Source organism: Ischnura elegans, chromosome 5 (assembly GCF_921293095.1).
Source record: "Ischnura elegans chromosome 5, ioIscEleg1.1, whole genome shotgun sequence".
NCBI classification, from domain to species: domain Eukaryota; kingdom Metazoa; phylum Arthropoda; class Insecta; order Odonata; family Coenagrionidae; genus Ischnura; species Ischnura elegans.
The window spans coordinates 109550910-109568648 of NC_060250.1; the positions used below are offsets into that span (position 1 = coordinate 109550910).

Genomic DNA, 17739 nt, shown 5'->3' on the forward strand with positions numbered 1-17739 from the left:
TTTGTAAACAATTAATGGTTTCTCAAATATAAAAATTTGTACCTTAAAAAAAGTGAGGTAAAATTTTCAAAGTGAGGTATTGGCAATTGTTAACCATGGCGTACTCTATGTGTCCTGAAAATTTCAAAATGATAGTATTAGTTGGAAGCAAGTAATTGGTTACCAAAAAAGATTTGAACTGTAAGCAAAAAAACTGGAGGTGTCCTCTTTACAGAAAGGAGCAAGACTGACTGGGCCAGATTTAGGATGTGGGTGGCCCGTCAGGGGCAGATCCAGGATTTCTTTCTGGGGGGGGGGGGGGGCACAAGCAAGGCCGTATCCAGCATTTCGTTCTGGGGGGGGGGGGGGGGCAAAGGATACCTCGTAATACAAAACGAATGCAATGATAATGGGACCGTATTAAAAATCTTGCATATTTTTCAAGGGTCTGGGAGTGGCATGTGCCCCCGTGCTACCCCCCTAGATCCGCCTATGTGGCCCGAGGATAATTTTGATGGGAGCCTTGGAGGTGCCACTGGCTGCGTTCAGAGCTACATCAGCAGCGCCAACAGATAAAGTGTTTTTTATCAGCTGTGATAACCATTTATTAACATAAATGCTTATGATTACATGACATCAAGATATAAGTTAATTTTTATGGTAGAATTTGGTTTAAAATTGAAAATTCTGCTGAAAAGACAATTCGATTCTTAGTTTACATTTTTTGAGAAAGGAACAAATATTTACTTCAAAAACTGACTGAATGAACCGCCGTCCCATACCACAAAGATGGGGTAATATAAGATGAGGGGTTCGGGCACCTGCTGTTCCCAGATTTCGAGGGTACGGCCTAATTGTCTCGCTTTGTTGGGTCCTGAAACTGAGACTTTGCAAACCCGCAGCTGTCATAAAAGGGGGAGAGCAAGGAAATGCATATTTTTGGCATTTGTTCGCCTGTGTAGGAAAATCTCCGACAAAAATTTGCTGCTTTCGTCTCCCGGATCATGAAAAGTCCTAGTGCACATTTTCGTCATAAGTAGTGAAAGGGTTAAAAGGATTAATATATTATATATTGGGAAGGGATAATCACTATTTATGAAATTGAAATAGAATATTTGTAATATAACCTCCATTAGAACAAGTTATGGAAATAATGCACCTATAAATAAGGCTATGTATCAATGCAACACCTGTAATTTAGATATTTTTACCCTTTTCTATGAATAAAAAAAAACCTGTGAATCAGTGCTTTTGATGATTAGATATAACTCATTATGGTAATAAGTAATACGAATTTGATTGCTAAATGTGAAACTGACCTATAGAGTCCAAATAATTTAAGTGAATTGATTACAAGTACAATTCTTCACACCATTCATTGTTCGCTTATTGTATGCTCAAGTGAAATTATGTTTAGTTATCCGTGAATAAAATTTATAATTATGAATATTATTCCTTCGAGTTCAATGGAGGTAACAAATGTAGATTTTTAAATAGTCGCTAGCGGATCATCTAGGGTAGAATAATTTCAGTTTCATAGAATTAAAATCATAAAATTATCACCACGTATTTCCTAAAATTCATTTGGTTGAATGAGACATTGGGATTTCGGTAAATGCTACGGTTTACATGAATTTATGCTCCCACGATATATCTTGGGTCTGAAAAATTAAAAAGGATGGGTAATAATGCATTAAACATTCCAAAGAACGACTTATAAGCTTTGTTACACATAATTCAAGTGATTAAAGTTACCGGCTGTGTTCACTCGCGTTTGTCTCTTTGTTTATTGTGGTTTGTGGTGCACCCGAATCATGACGCTGATATCGCCGATGTGCTGGACGCGCAGCAACCAATAGGCCCAATAGGATTGCTCGAATCTCGTTATAAAGTTTTTAAACCGCGTGAATCAGGCTGAATTAGGCGGTAGAGCAGGTGGAGGCTTTCGTAGTTGTCGTATCTGTAATTCATTGTTTTGTGAGATCTTCCAACATTTAGTATATGTATTCTTTCGCTAGTATGGATCTGAAAATGTGTGAGGCATTGGCAGCTATGCCATCGAAACCAATTCAAAGTTGCATATTGGCTGATAACAAGGTATGTGCGACATTTTTGTTTTGAATTCTTAGTGATTATTTTGGTGCTTGGATAAATATGTAACGTTTGAATGTAGGACCTGGAGAGACTTCGTTATTTGTGCGCGAGATACGCTATGGTGAAAGAGGATAATACTTGTAAGAGTATAGCGGTTGAAAAGGAAAAGAAAGAAAAGGCTGCGGAAGGTAAGATTCTATTTATGTTTTAATTATTATTATTTTAATTTTGCGTTTCCATGGTGACCTCCTCTCACTGTCGACATTACATGCTAACGTGAACGCTGAGAAGATGGTCAGAGTGCCGAGGGATGAGTTGAAAGCATGAGTTAAATTGAGGGAATTATGTTTAAATCGGTGAGGTTTGTGGATGATTGGCGTTGATTAGCAAGTCAATGTGAGCTCTGCAGCTATAAATTTCCTTGAACCTTGATCCTTGTTGAATGCTGAAGTGACCTCAATGAGGGTAGTATGACTTCCCCTATGAAAAAATGTATAAAACTGTTTCAAATTTTTATACATTGCCATGGCAATGTATAAGATTGTATAAAAATTTGAAACAGTTTTATACAATTTTTTCATAGGGGTTGTGAGAGGTAGAATATTTGTGGATCAGAACTTAGTGCTGGTAATCTCTGTCATGTGTGAATTGGAACAGTATTCATGAAATTAAAGTTGGTACCGCTGATTTATTTCCTGAAAGAAAGGACTTATCAAGCTTTGTTCGTATTTTGAACTATGATGTGGGCGAGGTCTTCTCCTCAATGCTGTGAAGTGAAAATACAGAACGATTACAGTCAGTGAGTTGTTACAGAGCTCAGAATCCATTTATGATCTTTTGAATTGCTTGAGTCAGAGTTAAAGCCCTAGATAAGAGGCAAGTTGACTCATCACAATTTAGTACCATCACTAGTTATTGTTAGTCATGCTAATATATTTTATTTAATCGCATTATATTTCTGTTTCGCATGTATCTAGTTATTGATCTTCTCTCGTATTCAATTTTCACAGACAAAGAAAATTTCTTGATGCCAGCTCCAAAGATGCCGGTTAGAAGTGGAGTAAGGAAGCGTAAGACCAGTGATAAATCAATCGCACCACGCAGTAGTCGAGTTACTCGTTCATCCAGAATGACAGGTGTTATGCCTGAGGATGTTAGCATGACTGGTAGACCAAAAAGGAGCCGGGCCACCAGAGCAACTCAAGTACTATCCCCGGGTGGCGGTGGGAATGAGACGGACATAGCTTGTGACTCTGATTCTTCAATGGCTAAGGAGTCGAAGAGGAGTATTCGTGGCACCAAGACTGTGAAAGAAGCTCCTCTTAGAACATCTCGTCGGGTAACCCGTGCTCGTGCAAGTTCACGCATTGGTGCACATGTAAGCACCCTTGCCAACACAAGCTCCAGCTCGCATGGTGTGGCCATATCCATAGTCGATGCTCAAGTTGAAGAGGTAGTTCGGCCTGCTCAAGCCACAAGGGCAGTGGCTGGGAAAGTTTCCCATGTAATTGTCTCTGAGGAACACTTTTCACAATCTCCATCTCAGCATTTGAAAAAGACACTGAGACAGAAGTCATTGTTTTGTCCTTATTCCAAGAATTCTGTGAAGGAAAAGGTTGAAGCATTTGAAGGACTGTCTTCTACAGGTTCCATAGGAAAACAAGGCAGAGCTAAGGAAAATGCAATTAAAAATGCAAACGTCAATGGAAGCAGTGAAGGCACACTTTCTGAGCAGGATGTTAACACTAGTTCTGTGTTAATAAAAGGAGGAGCTGAAGTAGATACAAGTGCTATGGAGGTGGATGAGATGGATGTAATGGTGGAAGAATTATTGAAGACATCTCATACTGATGAGGAAGATACTATGCAGTCCAAGGGAAATAAAAATAACTGTACATATACTATGAATGCAGATTCTTTCAAGAAAGATGAGAATGAATCAAATGATGAGTGGATGACAGATGATGAAGATAAGCCTTCTGGAAAGAAAGAAAAAATATCAGATAATGTAAGTGTAGAATTTGTAATTTTAAAGTAAGTGTTACACGTTTAGTTTCAGGTTAAGGTGGATTTGTAGCTTTGGATTAATTTCTTTCTGTCCAATTATTACTTTAATATGCCTTAGCCAAAAGATGAATGAACACTGAAATAAGGATAGATCCACATATTATATCACCTGCATATTTTAAGAAAACATGCTGTTCTACCAATCTCTCAATACAGTTTGGAATGGAATTTGGTGATAATTGGTGAATGAGGGTTATCATTGCAATATTAGGTAGGCCCTGTAATTAGTATTCACAATTCATTTTGAATTAAAGACTTTCTGGATTTACATTTGAACATTGCTAATTGGCCTCGTTGAAATCCTGACAAAGATTGCATTAATTATTGCCGATTTTGAATTAAGAGCAAACGATAAGGAATATTCTTTAGAAATTAAAAAAAATATGAATTTAGTATGACAGTGAAGATCATTTCAATGAAGTTTGGGTTTTTGGGTGTGGAACTTGGGTGCAGATCTAAGATGAGGCTGAAGTTTGGGATGGAATGGGATTATTGTTATGAAGAAGAAGGGGATGTGATGGGTGTGAAACCTAGATGCTGATGTTTGGTGAGAAGTGTGTGGATTTTGAGGAAGTGGGGCTTGGGTATGGATGCATGCTGAGTTTGAGGATCCAGTTAGGTGATTTAAGGTGTGGACTTGGAATCTGGCTGCAGAAGTGTCCACAGGATGTAGGCGAAGCTTGGGTTCACCAAACCTTGAAACATGGGTACAATTGTGTAATGATGATGTGGGGGATATTTTAGGCTTGAGGGGTTATTGAACCCAGAAGTGGACGAGGGAAAGGGGAGAGGTAATACACACATTTTGGATGCAGAATTAGGTTGGATGTTGGTGACTGATTAGACTCAAATTCTAAGGATTAGGGTGCAGGTTTTGGTTTTTAATCACCAGCTAACTCATGACCCATTTTCTTCTGTTGAGCACCTCGGTGAGAATGGCCACCATTTTAATTTTATATAAATATACTAATAATAATAATATTATTATTGTTATGAAACTTAGTTTAAATTCATGTGGTAACCATGTGTGGTGGTGACCAAGATAAGTTTAATGAAAAATATTTCTTCCTCATTCAGACATCTTCAAAACATAAAATTGAAAAAAAATTCCATAAATCATGCTCATTTTTGTTGAGTTAGTTACATCATTCAAATTACGCTTCATTAAGTTTTTCAGGTAGACCCGATCATAGATGGAAAGAATCACTCATTTGAATGTTAATGACGATGAAGTTCATGAGATGGATGTGCGAGATTGAATGATAGAGAATCAGTAAGCTATTTGGCAAGAGTCAGTGACACCATGAGTTTATCAGCAAAAGGGTTATATGTCAGTTGTTAGGCACAAATAGCTCAAGGCAGTGGCATAACTATGGTGGGGGATGAGGGAATGTATCCCCCCCAAAGCCTCAGAGAAATCAAAAAAATATTTGAAAATCTGGTCAGGATTTGATGTGTAATAACTGCATCTGGTAAAAGTTAAATTTTAAGTGACTAAATGATGTAAAATGCATTTTCAGGCATGTTATTTTTCAAAAATTTTCCTGAAATCCATGTTTCCCTGGGGGTAGCCTCCACTAACCCCGGGGGGGTAGCTTCCTCATCTCCTCCCAAGCTCCCTCATCCCCCCAAAGCATATTCCTAGTTACACCACTGGATCAAGGAGTAGGAAAATGATTGTAAAACTGAAAAATGTGGGTCTTTTAATTTTTTCGGCATTCAGCATAACTGATTGTGTAGTTACTGTGTAACAACATTTCAAACATGGATATCTCAACATTTTGCTGGGACAGTACATTGCTTGATCAGTTCAGTATAGATATCTTGCAGAGCCACATGGAGAACATTGTTGTAGAACGTCACTATATTTCTAAGTCTGACAAACAATAAATTAAGATATAATTTGCCTAATGGATAAATATGAGAATTATTTTTTCCCCTAGACAATGACTTATAAATGCTAGGTGGAAGCATAACCTGGAAATTCCTTATTACATGGATTTTGACAGTTCATACATGCCTCATTTCAGTACTGCACCCCAAAACAAAAGTCTTCTACAGCATTGGAATTGGCACAGGAAGTCCTCAATTCATATAAAGCACTGAGAAACAGGAAAGTAAAACATGCCTCTTCAGAGATGTCTCTTGCCTTGGTGAGTGCTGATACATTAGATCAATTGAAAATTAAAATAATAGGGTGGTTTCCTATTATTTTTTTATTGCCTAAATCGAAAGATTATTACTCCTGAAGTACGCATTTCACACTTTAAGATTTTTAAATCTTGGTATCTATTTTTCGCGATTAAATGAAAAGTTAAAATTTTCAAGCGCGCGGAAACATGACGGCAAAGTATGAATGCCGGGAAAAGCCCGTGTGACATCATTATGGTTCCCACTACCGCAAAGTGGGGTGACTTTGGGGCGAGGACATGTGCGCCGCTAGGCGCAGGCTGCTAGCAGGTAGCGCTTGGCTTAATTATGGATTATTAATACCTTATCAAACGAAGGAAACTTTCTGACCATAGCCAGTTTTAATAAGTGGTTATTAAGACATGTTTCCCTGAGCTCTGTGCCTCATGCATGCATTGGTAATATCAGACAATGTAGAACTCCTATCTGCTCGTATAGGAACTAGGTCCCTGTGACGTCACGTGGAGTGGCATCGCATGGGTGCCAATCTGGCCTTTTTCAAATGCGGCTAAAATTGACCATTGCCATTCGCCTAAACTGGGATTTCTAAAATCAAATAATTTGTTTATTATGAATACACTAATGGTGGGTAACGAATCACAATCAATGCCTTTCGTTTTCTTTGATGTAGGAAACTACCCTATTGTAATGAAAATTTGTGTCTTGCCTTTTATATTTCATCTTTTGTGTGTTACCCAGGAGATTGCTGTGGGTTGTGGAACTGATCATATACATTATTTAAATTTGAATTATATCCTATTACTAGCTGACCTGGCAAACGTCATACCAGCTAATTATCAATGGACAGTTTAGTTGCATTAATTTAAGAAAATAATTTAATTAAAGTACAAAAATAGCCATTGTAATGGCTTGTTAGAAACATATTTTCTTTATTTGATCTACATAGGGTAGACCGGGACGCGGATTTATTTCAATGAATTTTCTAATTTTTATGTGTTAACTTAGGAAATTTTAGACATTTTGGTTTTATAAAGTAGTTATTAAAGTCAAAATTAGATGCATTCAGTTAGGGGCCTATTTTCATTTTCAACCGTAAAAAAATGTTTTTAGGTGCAAGTCTTGCCCCATTCTTGGGGCAAATTTACGCAACGCTAGAGTGATTGATAGCTTTACCGATGCTCAATATTCTGTGAAAATAGTTCCTAGAAGCAGCATTAATATAACATGACTTGTGGCACTCTAGATATAACTTGCTACAGAAAAGTGCACTGCGTAAACCTGTCCCATTGCCCAATGTGTAAATGTTCCCCGGTCTACCCTACACATTTGGCTTTATTTGCTTGCTTCAAGTACCTTCTGTTATACAACAGTGTTTGTTTTGATGTCAGGCGGAAGAACAAATGAAACGGATGGTTTGACAACTTGTGAACACGCAGCATATATTTGACAGTGAGAAAAACATGGCGTTTCTGGATTAAGAGCACTCATACTCACCTTGTGATTTGATAATAGTAATCGTGAATGCATCAAGACTTGAAAATTGAATTCGTTTTAACTCAAAGGGCATATCAGTTCAGATCATCGGAATCCTTGGAATGAGAACTTTCTAATCTTTGAATTTTCCATTGAGTTTAGTCGCGTGAATCACATTGATTATCAGTTTATTAATCACCAAACGTGTTCCATTTCATTATTTTGATTGGTTTGTGTTTTGAAGCATTATGAACACCGAACCTCCCTTCAGCTGTAAATTGTGCTGTGGTTAGCCACGCACATGTAAGAACTTTTGAAATTTAGATGGCTAGTTGGTGACTTCGTCTTTGTTTGTTACACAGTCAATAGATTTGAATTAATGCAGAGTACAAACTATTTGATCCTGATTTACCAAGTTTCAGTCATCCACATCTTCGTTCGTAGCCACCAGAATTCCATCTCCCATTAGTGCTTTTTGTAGTTATCAATCATGTTCGTGAACACTTTGTGGATGAGCTCATCTTTTGATGATACGAAATTGCAAAACATTTGAGGAAATGAAATCAATCCGCTCGATTAGTCGATGGGAACATGGCCATTACTGTTAGTCAACAATTGCTTGGAGATTTGTTTACAAACACGGTAGAGATGTGTTTGTTGGCATCTCAATTCGAGCTGGGATTAGCTTGAATTTAATGGTTTTAATGTTATTTTTATATTGGAAATGTTTAAACTATTGCTATGTTTTAAATATTGTTAAGATGCTTAGTCATTAAATTAGTTAAAAGGAAACAGATCATCTAGTGTTGACCAACTTGATAGCTTTTGCATTGTTACCAACTTCTATAATAATAACCCTGAGAACAAGATCAATTTTTTTCGTGGACTTGAACTATTTTTTAATGGTTATTCTGTTATCTGGGGCTGAGACAAATCATAAAAACCGAATATTATTAAAATTGGTACAGCTGTTCTCGGGTTATAAATGGTGTAACTCACACGATTTTTTACTTTGTTTTATATATAAATATATATTATCTGTTTCAATTTTTCATGATTGCTGTGAAATGATCCACAGTGTTAAGATATTGAAATGCATGAGAATGAGAGTGGGCTGAGTGTATTAAGGCCTGTTTACGTGGTACATTAACACATATGAGTTAATGTCTGTTTGTATGAATGACTTTTCTGGACCGGATAGGAGCATGTATGAATGCATGGACCAAATTAGATCACTTTCTATTTTCTATTCATGCATTCGCACAAGTTGGGTGGTTACACGGTGCATTTTCATGTTCATTCATGCATTCAGACTTTTAGACATTAACTTTAATTGCACATGGTTAATGCACTGGGTGAACTGGCCTTTAGACTTTTTAGTGTTTAGCCTTACCTTGTGGATTGTATCATGGTCAAAGTTAAGGATTGTAATGACAGCAGTCCTTTGTCGGATACCTCAGGAACTTTCCTACAAATAACCTAGCAGTTTTCTTTCAAATACAAAAGTTATTTGTTGTTTTCATTCCAGAATACAAAAGGAAAAATTACTCATGCTATTTCAAAGAGTACGACACATTTAGCAACATTGGCTTCGAAACAAGCAGAAGCTGAAATCAAGGAAGCAGAACTCAAGAGGCAACAGGAAAAAGAAATGGAAGCGATCAAAAGAAAGAAAGAATTGTTAAAAAAGAGGACTGAAGCTGCAAAGAAGTATGTATTATGTAGTTAGCCCATATCATTCCAAGGCTGACATTTCATTATACCCTTGAATACTAATTTATTTTGCTATATTTTAGATTTTGAGTGAAAACTTAGTATGTACAGACTATTTGGGTGACATATGTTAATATTATGGAAAACTTTTTTATTCAATAGTTATCAAATATGACAGATTGTTTTCCATATTGTACATGTATATCTACTCAGTATGAGCTCCCTGTCACATTCAACTGGTATAGTCTAAAAAGAAAATATCACTTAAAATTCTATTCCTATGTTATCTATGTGGCCAAATTGTGTTTGTTGTTTTCATGTAGGCTAAAAATCCTTGCTTACCATCAGTGGCAGATCCAGTATATGAACAAGGGGGGAGTACAGTGGTGGACTAAGCAGAATTACCATTCTATCTGGTGAAACTTGGATACCCTTAGATCGGCCACTGGCTTCCATCTAACTATGCTGACATGAGAATTTTGATTTTAAATACATAATATGTAATATTTTATTGGTCCAGCGACATGTACCATGTAAAATTATCATAAATTTATAAAAATAACCGTAAATCATATTGCCACTAGGTGAATAAATTATGAATACGCAAAGGCAGTCTTCAAATTAATTAATGAAATATTCCATGTAACAATGAATCCATTCACAAAAAATATTCAAATATCATGCATAAAATAGATGTACTATTCCCTTACAGGTTAATATTTGTCACAAATACTACTGCCAGCACTTATTGCATGGAAAGGATATTTCTTTTGACTATAAGTCATTGATAAGATCTTATTTCCATATTTTCATGCATAGGATATATAATTAATTCTTGGACGAACATTTTTAATCTATTGGAAATGTCCACAGCCTCTCATGAATTTGATTACATAAAGCTTTACATCCTCAGAAACTCTGTAGCATATTGCTTTTATGTGAAAATTATTGACTATACAATTATTGTGATTGTTGGTTTACATGCGTTTTGATTTATTAGGGGTCTAATTAACATACCAATGAAATGGAATTTTTCTAGGAAAAGGGAGGAAAAAATGACCAAAGTCAAAAGAACAAGAGAGGAGAAAGAGAAAGAATTAGAAGCCAAGAAAACTAAGAAGACAAAGGTGCTTACAAAGAAGAAGAAAGAGGAGGAACAGGAAACTGAAGTAGTGGAGAAAAAAACTCATGTTAAGGTAAGAAAACCTTATGATATCTGGTGATTTTTCCGAGTATTCTTCTGCGTTTATCCATTTTGTAGGACAATATTTCGCCAACGTTCCAGTTGGCTTCCTCAGGTCCACTGAAGTGTCGATGCAGAAAGTTGTTCATCTTATATATACCCCGTTTGCTGCCTTTTTTGTGGAGGTGTGCCGTGATTGGTCAGGATCTTTGAAGACCCTTTTTCATGCGCTGGCGAGATTGTTTCCGTTTTCACGGTTTAAGTTCTTTGTTGTTTTGGCGATTTCAATTGCCTCCCTGATTATTCTCGGGGAGTAGAGGAAGAACCTCTCTTTTGAACAAAGAAGGCCGCTACAGCCAAAATTAATGCCTGTGTATCACATATTTTCAAAGTTCTCCACGATTTTGCAGAATATCTAGTCGATTCTTTTCTTGGAGTGTGATAATTTAAGTCTATAGCAATTGATTGCATCACCCTGGCAGCTGTCGGCAGCAATTTTACTTGAGTGAATATGTATTACCTTTTAGACTGACAAAAGAAAATTAATTTTTGGAATCCCGTTGATAAATGTACAGGAACATCACTATGTTCATGGTTAATATTTACAAGATATCAATAACACGATGGTGGAATTTAGATGGAGCGAGTTGCCTACCCTGAGTAAAAATGTGTCCATAGACAATGCCCTGATACTGCAATTGTAATCACAGAAGAAAAAGAGAATAATTCATAGAAGATGAGCACGATTGGTATCCTGTTCTTACACCTGTTCTAGGGTACCAAAAGAAAGTAATATCCTTGAATATGCCAGGTAATGTTTTTCTAAAAGGTTTACCCTTTCTCAGTTCTTTGCTAAACTTTTCACATTTAAAACGGTCTGCCATTTGCAGGCCACACCTTAGTAATGATGTAGTTGCTTAACCAAAATCACAGGAATTAGCATTGCCTTACCTTATTAATTAGGAGAATAAAGAATTGTAAAAGAGCCTGATCCCTTCACTTTTCATGTCTTGCAAGGCACTTGTAGGGCCCTTTTTTGCACCAAGCAGAAAGAGAAGATCTCTTTTCTGAAAACTCCTTTAATTGTGCAACTTAGTGTGCCCTTACTTGCTCTCCTCCCCTTCCTACATTTGTTTGGGGTACCCTCCCTCACCTATCCCACTCTTTAATGGCTTCCCTTGCCCCTAACTGAAAGCTCACATATGGTCTAGTGGACTGTCACTCTTGAAATAGCCTTACATTTACCCATTCCTTAGCTTGCCCTTTTTAAAAGGGAAAGTTTTTCGTGCAATTTGGCTGTACAAACTTTCTTTGTTCTATTCCAAGGTCAGTCTCCTTAGAGTAACCCTGGAATAGGTGGTCTTTCACAATATTTAATGGATTGGTGAGCAAACATATTCTTGTTCAGAGGATAAATATCATGGAAAATTGTAATGTTGGAATTGAGTATTCCCAGTTACAACATGTGGAGGGATATTAGAAATTGGATTGTTCTAAGAATATTTACCTCCTGCTATTACCATCAGAAGAGAATGAGGTTATGACTATTAAATTTGGTGAGGTTATGTCAACTAAGACAACATCCGGAAGAAAATTCTATTGTTCTCGATGGAAAAACATCACTGGCGATTGAAAAGTATTATTAATTCACCTTCTCAAGATAAAATAGGAGCGAATGGGAAAATACGGCATATTGACAAAAGAATTAAATGTGTGTCTACGAAGTCCAAAAATATTTGCTCTTAATTGAAATGAGAATCCTTAATCTACAATTTAGTTCATCCCATCTCAATATGTTCCTTAAAGTAGCAACACTAGACAATCCACCTGAACGAATTCTCACTACATCTTTTCACATGCTTTTTGTTAGTGAAATTCCCTCGTGTATATTTCCCTTGGCGATTGAGTGAGTCTGAGGAAGGATGGGATAGGGGAGAGCCAGGAGAGTCTCTATCACTCATAGTCAGTTGTCAGTTCGCCAGCAGCTACCATGCTGTCGTTACTCAACATGGTATTCGTGCCCCTTGCAGAAGGGGTATTCTGCATGTGATATTTCTTCTGCCTTAAGCAAGTTTTGGTCTACTTCAAGAACACACTCAGAGACAGGCACTGATTCACAGAGGAGGCACAGCTAGCTGGGGTGGGCTGTGAAACCAACCGTAGAACCGACTCATTGATAGGGTTTATTGCCATATTCTGATTGTTAGTTGACTATGTCTTTTGATCACTACATGAAAATCAAGCTACGTAATGCAATAAGAAGGAATTATAACTGTGAAAGTTCATACAATTCCATTGTTGCAAAAGTTTTTTTTTGAAATGCTGTATTTGCTGAAAAAAATGTTTGTTTTTTCTAGGTCGCCAAGCTCCAGGAGCAAGACCAGCTCAATTCCACGTTCACAAAAGATGGGGAGAATGATGAGTATAACATGACGCCCCATTGGGCCGATGTATCCCCTAAGCAGCCTGCTAATCTGAATGACTATGGTGTTGTTGACAATTCAGACTGCTCAAGTGAGGAAGAAAATGATCCACGCAAGAAAGTACCTCAGTGGACGAAAGGTAAGGAATGTTTACATTACATATTTGTACACATGTGGATTCTGTACTTGATGATTGTCAATATGCCTTGTGTTGTATTGATGACTTGAGATTGTACTTGATACCTGAGGTACATACTTCTCATTTTATCTCTTGCTCTTGCAACCTGGCTAGGCCAACTCAGCAGTCTTGAAATATAAGCACTCTCAATGTTGAATTTCACACGTCCTATGCTTTTCAGTAAATTGCAGGAAAACTCCTACCTCATAATGACTTATTTTCTTTGAAGTTGTCACTTTTTTCACCTGTCTCTAAATTGTCACTTTTTTCCAGTAACTACATATTCTTATTTGTCACATTTTGTCATAATCAATGTTATTTTTCCGGTTATTATTTAAGTGTTTTTTTTTACGTGCTTCTAATCATCAGAAGGATTGTAATAACTAACATTGTGCATGCGTGATGTGTAATTTTTGTGAATATGTACAGTAGGCTCAGCCGAAAAATTACTTTTTCAAATTCGACCTGTGCAGAAAATTTGTATACTCAAATTAGGGTCTCGGATCCAAAATATTTTCAAAATTTGATATTAATAAGCACTGCCACCTTAGCCCTAATGTTTGAAAGTTTGTCTACATTCAGGGTGAATTTGGAGAGAAATACCCATGGATATCAATGCAACTTGGCCCATTTCAGCAATAACTAGTGGTGAATACACCTAATGGCATGAAAATGAGACTTTGTTGATTTCCACTGATTTATTTTGTCCGTACGTTCGAGTACAGATGAAATAAATCAGTGGAAATTGACGAAGTCTCCTTTTCATTTTCGAGTATTAACTTCCACATAGTTGAGCTTAATACCATTGAACGACCTAATAGCATTATATTTTAGTATTAATTAGTTTATCTAAAAAATCTTTTGATTTTGAGGATGATCAACATATTTCCAATAGCAGCAAACTGACAAGCTATATGTTTTAACCCAGCGGACTACTTACTGCGTTTTGAAAATTGGGTATTCGAAGTTCCTGCCCCTTTTAAGTTCATAGTATGTACATACTACAAAAACCATGCAGTATGAAGGCAAGTTGAGTCGAATGGACAGAACAATGATGGACTAAATCTAATTCATAGTGATGCTTTGGAAAATGTCACTCAAGTGTTGTTGGAAAGGCATCTGCCTTCTCTGCTCATGTTAATACACATTTTTATTCCAAATAGACCTAGGTGGTATCGTTTCTCTCTTAGAATGACCATTTATGCGTGAAAATGCTTTTCATTGCCATTCCAGTTCAGGTACAGTGAGTCCTCGTTTAACGTCACTTACCGTTCCTGATAAATGTGACGATAAACGAAATGACGTTAATCAAAACATAATATCCCATAAGAAACAATGTAAAAAGTGAATATCGGCTCCTGGACCTCACAATTTGTTATGCAAAAATTTTTAGCGTATCATATATGGGGCATTTTTTTACGATGGGAATGCCAAACTATGGCATAAATACGAGTTCCTGTCTTCATCGACGACAATAGCAGCAGTGACGTAAATCCTTCTCCATTTTTGTATCTTCCCGCATTTGCTTTTCAGCTTCGCTATGGTGGTCGCCCGGGCGAGCGTCGCCTGGGCATCATCATCGCTGAAACATCTTCGCAGTTACAGGAACCAAAATTATTGTGAACACAGTGAAAAAAGTGACGACAAAAACTCCGAGTTCTACACGGAATATTGCCTCGAAATCACTTTTAGGTTCTTGAAGACCATTATGTCAAGTAAAACCTTGCGCACCTACCTAAGAATTCATTTTGCAGAAAATTTGCTAAAACTGTAATCGCAATTAACAATAAACACACCGTTTTACACTTCGTTTAGACTGACTGTATTACCGCCCCCAAAACGAACAACCTGCAACGCCCACCGCTTCGCATTTTTTCTTGCGCGAAATTTAAAAGACTTGACGTTATCGCGAAGCGAAGGTGCGATAAACGAATGACGATTTCAAAATTTTCGTGACGTTAGTGCGAAATGATGTTAAACGGGGTGACGTGGAACGTGGACTCACTGTACTATCCTTTCCAATTATATGTGGACACCCACTAGCCCCACTTAACTGATCTGGTCGGGTTGGTAAAAACTTGGAAGGTTGGTACTTGAGGTAACTTGCATCCCTCACCTGTGAGCCACCAAGATCCGATGAGGACGGACTAAGGGGCGACTGGGCTAGCGAGACAGGAGTCAAACTCCAGGTGCAAAAGCCCAATGTACTAAGGATAATGATGTTCACGCACAGGTTGAGCCGTGGGACTGTTTTCTTTTGGGCTCCTTGTCAAGGTTTTTCCTCTCTTTGGGTTTATATTTGGACTCAAACGTTTACAAGACATATAGATATGGCTCCGTAGATCAATAGATTTGTTTCAAGTGCATTTGTTGAGCTTAAGTTTTGGGAGGGTTCAAATCCAAAGTAATTATGTATAATTTTTTATTTTGTAAAAGAATCATTCTTAACATCTACATAATAGACACAGTTGACTCAGTAAATAATTAATACCAAATTCCGAAGGCAACTCTTTACATCATATCTGATAATTACAACCTTTATGCCAATTCAACTGGAAAAAATTGCCGGAAAATGTAATGGATCGGTTTTTGAAAATGAAAAACAATTCTTGAGCTCAGACAGTGAAAGTGATAAGGACTTGTCAGATAGTGAATGAAAAAAAGTTACTTTTTTATTGCTGAAAGTGCTAATTGCAGTATTTTAGTTGGGAAAAAGTGTATATAGTGTTGTTTTTTATTGCTTGCTCAGTAAAATATTTGAAAGAAATAGTGCTTATGTCAGAAGTGCTGTCTATTAAGAATAATGGCTGTAATTTATAACTAGGAGATTTAAATCGATATTTTTATTTTGCACATCCCATATGTTAATCATCCACTCTACTTTAGTTTTCCTTGCTTTTCGACAAATCTCATTCCTTATTTTCTTGTAGCAAGCCTGTCCTTTCTGTGTATGTATTCGCCTTCTTATACTTTCTCTGTTATTCAATGAGGTCTAGGACTTCATCTGTAATCCTCAGGTATGGTGAGGATATTTCTTGTTCTGGTAGGCCTTGATGTTTGCTATTAAACTGTACATAATCCCTCATTTAAAATCCATTTTAGATGTTCTCTATCATAGTATGATAATTTTTTTTTAATTGCAGGAATTAGACTACCGCTATTATCTCAAAGCTTCATACCTACGTCGATTTCACATGAATTTTGGCAAACAAAGCCGAGAGCACTTAATATTCAACAGCTTTTCGGCTCTCTGGTATCCAAGAAAACTTTAAAACGAGGGCTTAACTACAGAACATCCAGTGCAGTATGGCTTACACCTCCTTCAAAATGTACTAACTGAGAAAAAGGTGAGAGTGAGGAAGAATTAATTTGTACAGCAATTATTGTGCTTTCTGAAACTTGTTTTCAGAAATCATTATTACTGAATATTGTAGTGGTTATAATTAAGGTATTTATTCGGTGGAAGAAGTTATGTTGTATTATCAAATAAAATTTGCTTATGTTTTTATTGTTGATTGGCCCAGTCCTTCAATGACTTCTTATAATGCTTTGTGTATTTTAGAACTATATATTTGCTGTGTGTGCTTATTTTATTCCTTTTATGCATTCGTAAGTTTCTTTCATTGTATTCATTTTGATTATGAAATTTGTGCTATGAATTCGAATAAAATGGCTGAACTTGTCTTGGCAGTGGTGCTGTAGAAATGTATTTTTAATTAAATATGTTTTTATTGGATATGTACTGTGATTCAAATTTTATTTACCAAATTTCTTCATTCAAGGGATGTCCTTCAACTGTGGGAGTGAGGGGTAATTTGACCCCTGGAAGTTTTCTTGATAGTGCCAAATTTCTCCAAACCTCTTGTTTTTGTTTGAAAATGTTATTGTTAACTCTTACTCCTGCTGAAGCTACCATCACAATTTAATCTTAATTCATTCAATGGAGAACATAGCACTGGTTTACTCTGAATTTTTAATGTAGTGTCCTTGACAAATAAATCTAACTAACTAACCCGGGAGCTGAAATTTTTCTAAGTCCTTACTTGATGGGAAATTGGCAATGCTGCTGAACGATGCCCTTTCCACAAGGAATAATGAACACCCCCAGCCTAAAGCTTGGGCCATCCTCTATATTGGTCAAAAAGGCCTTAGAAGTCCATTGTGAAAGACGTTTTGACATCCCATATTTCAAATCCATTTTGAATATTTCTTATAATTGTGTGATAACATTTTTTATTGCGCAAATTATATCACAGCTATTATCTCAAAGGTTCATTCATATTTCGTCTATACATGAATTTTGGCTGACCAATCGGAGGGCACTTGGTATTCAAGAGCTTTTTGGCTCTTTATCTGATGCATAGTTAAACATTATGTGAGGGGATTAAGTCTATAAAAGACCTGCCAGCCACGTTAGTGACTTATTGGGACTGTCATACAGAAAAATTCCTCTACTATTGGAACATATTCATTTAGAC

The 17739-nt window shown here is 36.7% G+C and overlaps 1 protein-coding gene across 2 annotated transcripts; it reads left to right on the plus strand.

The window, feature by feature from the left end:
* The first annotated feature begins 1829 nt into the window (after nt 1-1829).
* LOC124159413 (inner centromere protein A-like) lies at nt 1830-17278 on the plus strand. 2 transcript variants are annotated; one of them, XM_046535208.1, is made up of 9 exons: nt 1830-2076; nt 2153-2261; nt 3084-4081; nt 6171-6293; nt 9293-9474; nt 10517-10673; nt 13018-13222; nt 16405-16608; nt 17044-17278. In XM_046535208.1, exons 1-8 carry the CDS (start codon nt 1981-1983, stop codon nt 16599-16601), a joined length of 2067 nt encoding a protein of 688 aa, XP_046391164.1. In that variant the 5' UTR covers nt 1830-1980; the 3' UTR covers nt 16602-16608; nt 17044-17278. The 2 variants fall into 2 exon arrangements, with proteins under 2 accessions (XP_046391164.1, XP_046391163.1); XM_046535207.1 differs by lacking the exon at nt 17044-17278 and having other exon boundaries at nt 1831-2076; nt 16405-16997.
* Nucleotides 17279-17739: the final 461 nt, after the last annotated feature.

Excerpts from the sequence above, each read along its gene's own strand:
- LOC124159413 (XM_046535208.1), top strand. The coding sequence starts at position 1,981 with ATGTATTCTTTCGCTAGTATGGATCTGAAAATGTGTGAGGCATTGGCA. Across the intron at positions 4,082-6,170 it reads AAGAAAAAATATCAGATAAT|TACTGCACCCCAAAACAAAA; the intron begins GTAAGTGTAGAA and ends GCCTCATTTCAG. Across the intron at positions 6,294-9,292 it reads CAGAGATGTCTCTTGCCTTG|AATACAAAAGGAAAAATTAC; the intron begins GTGAGTGCTGAT and ends TTTTCATTCCAG.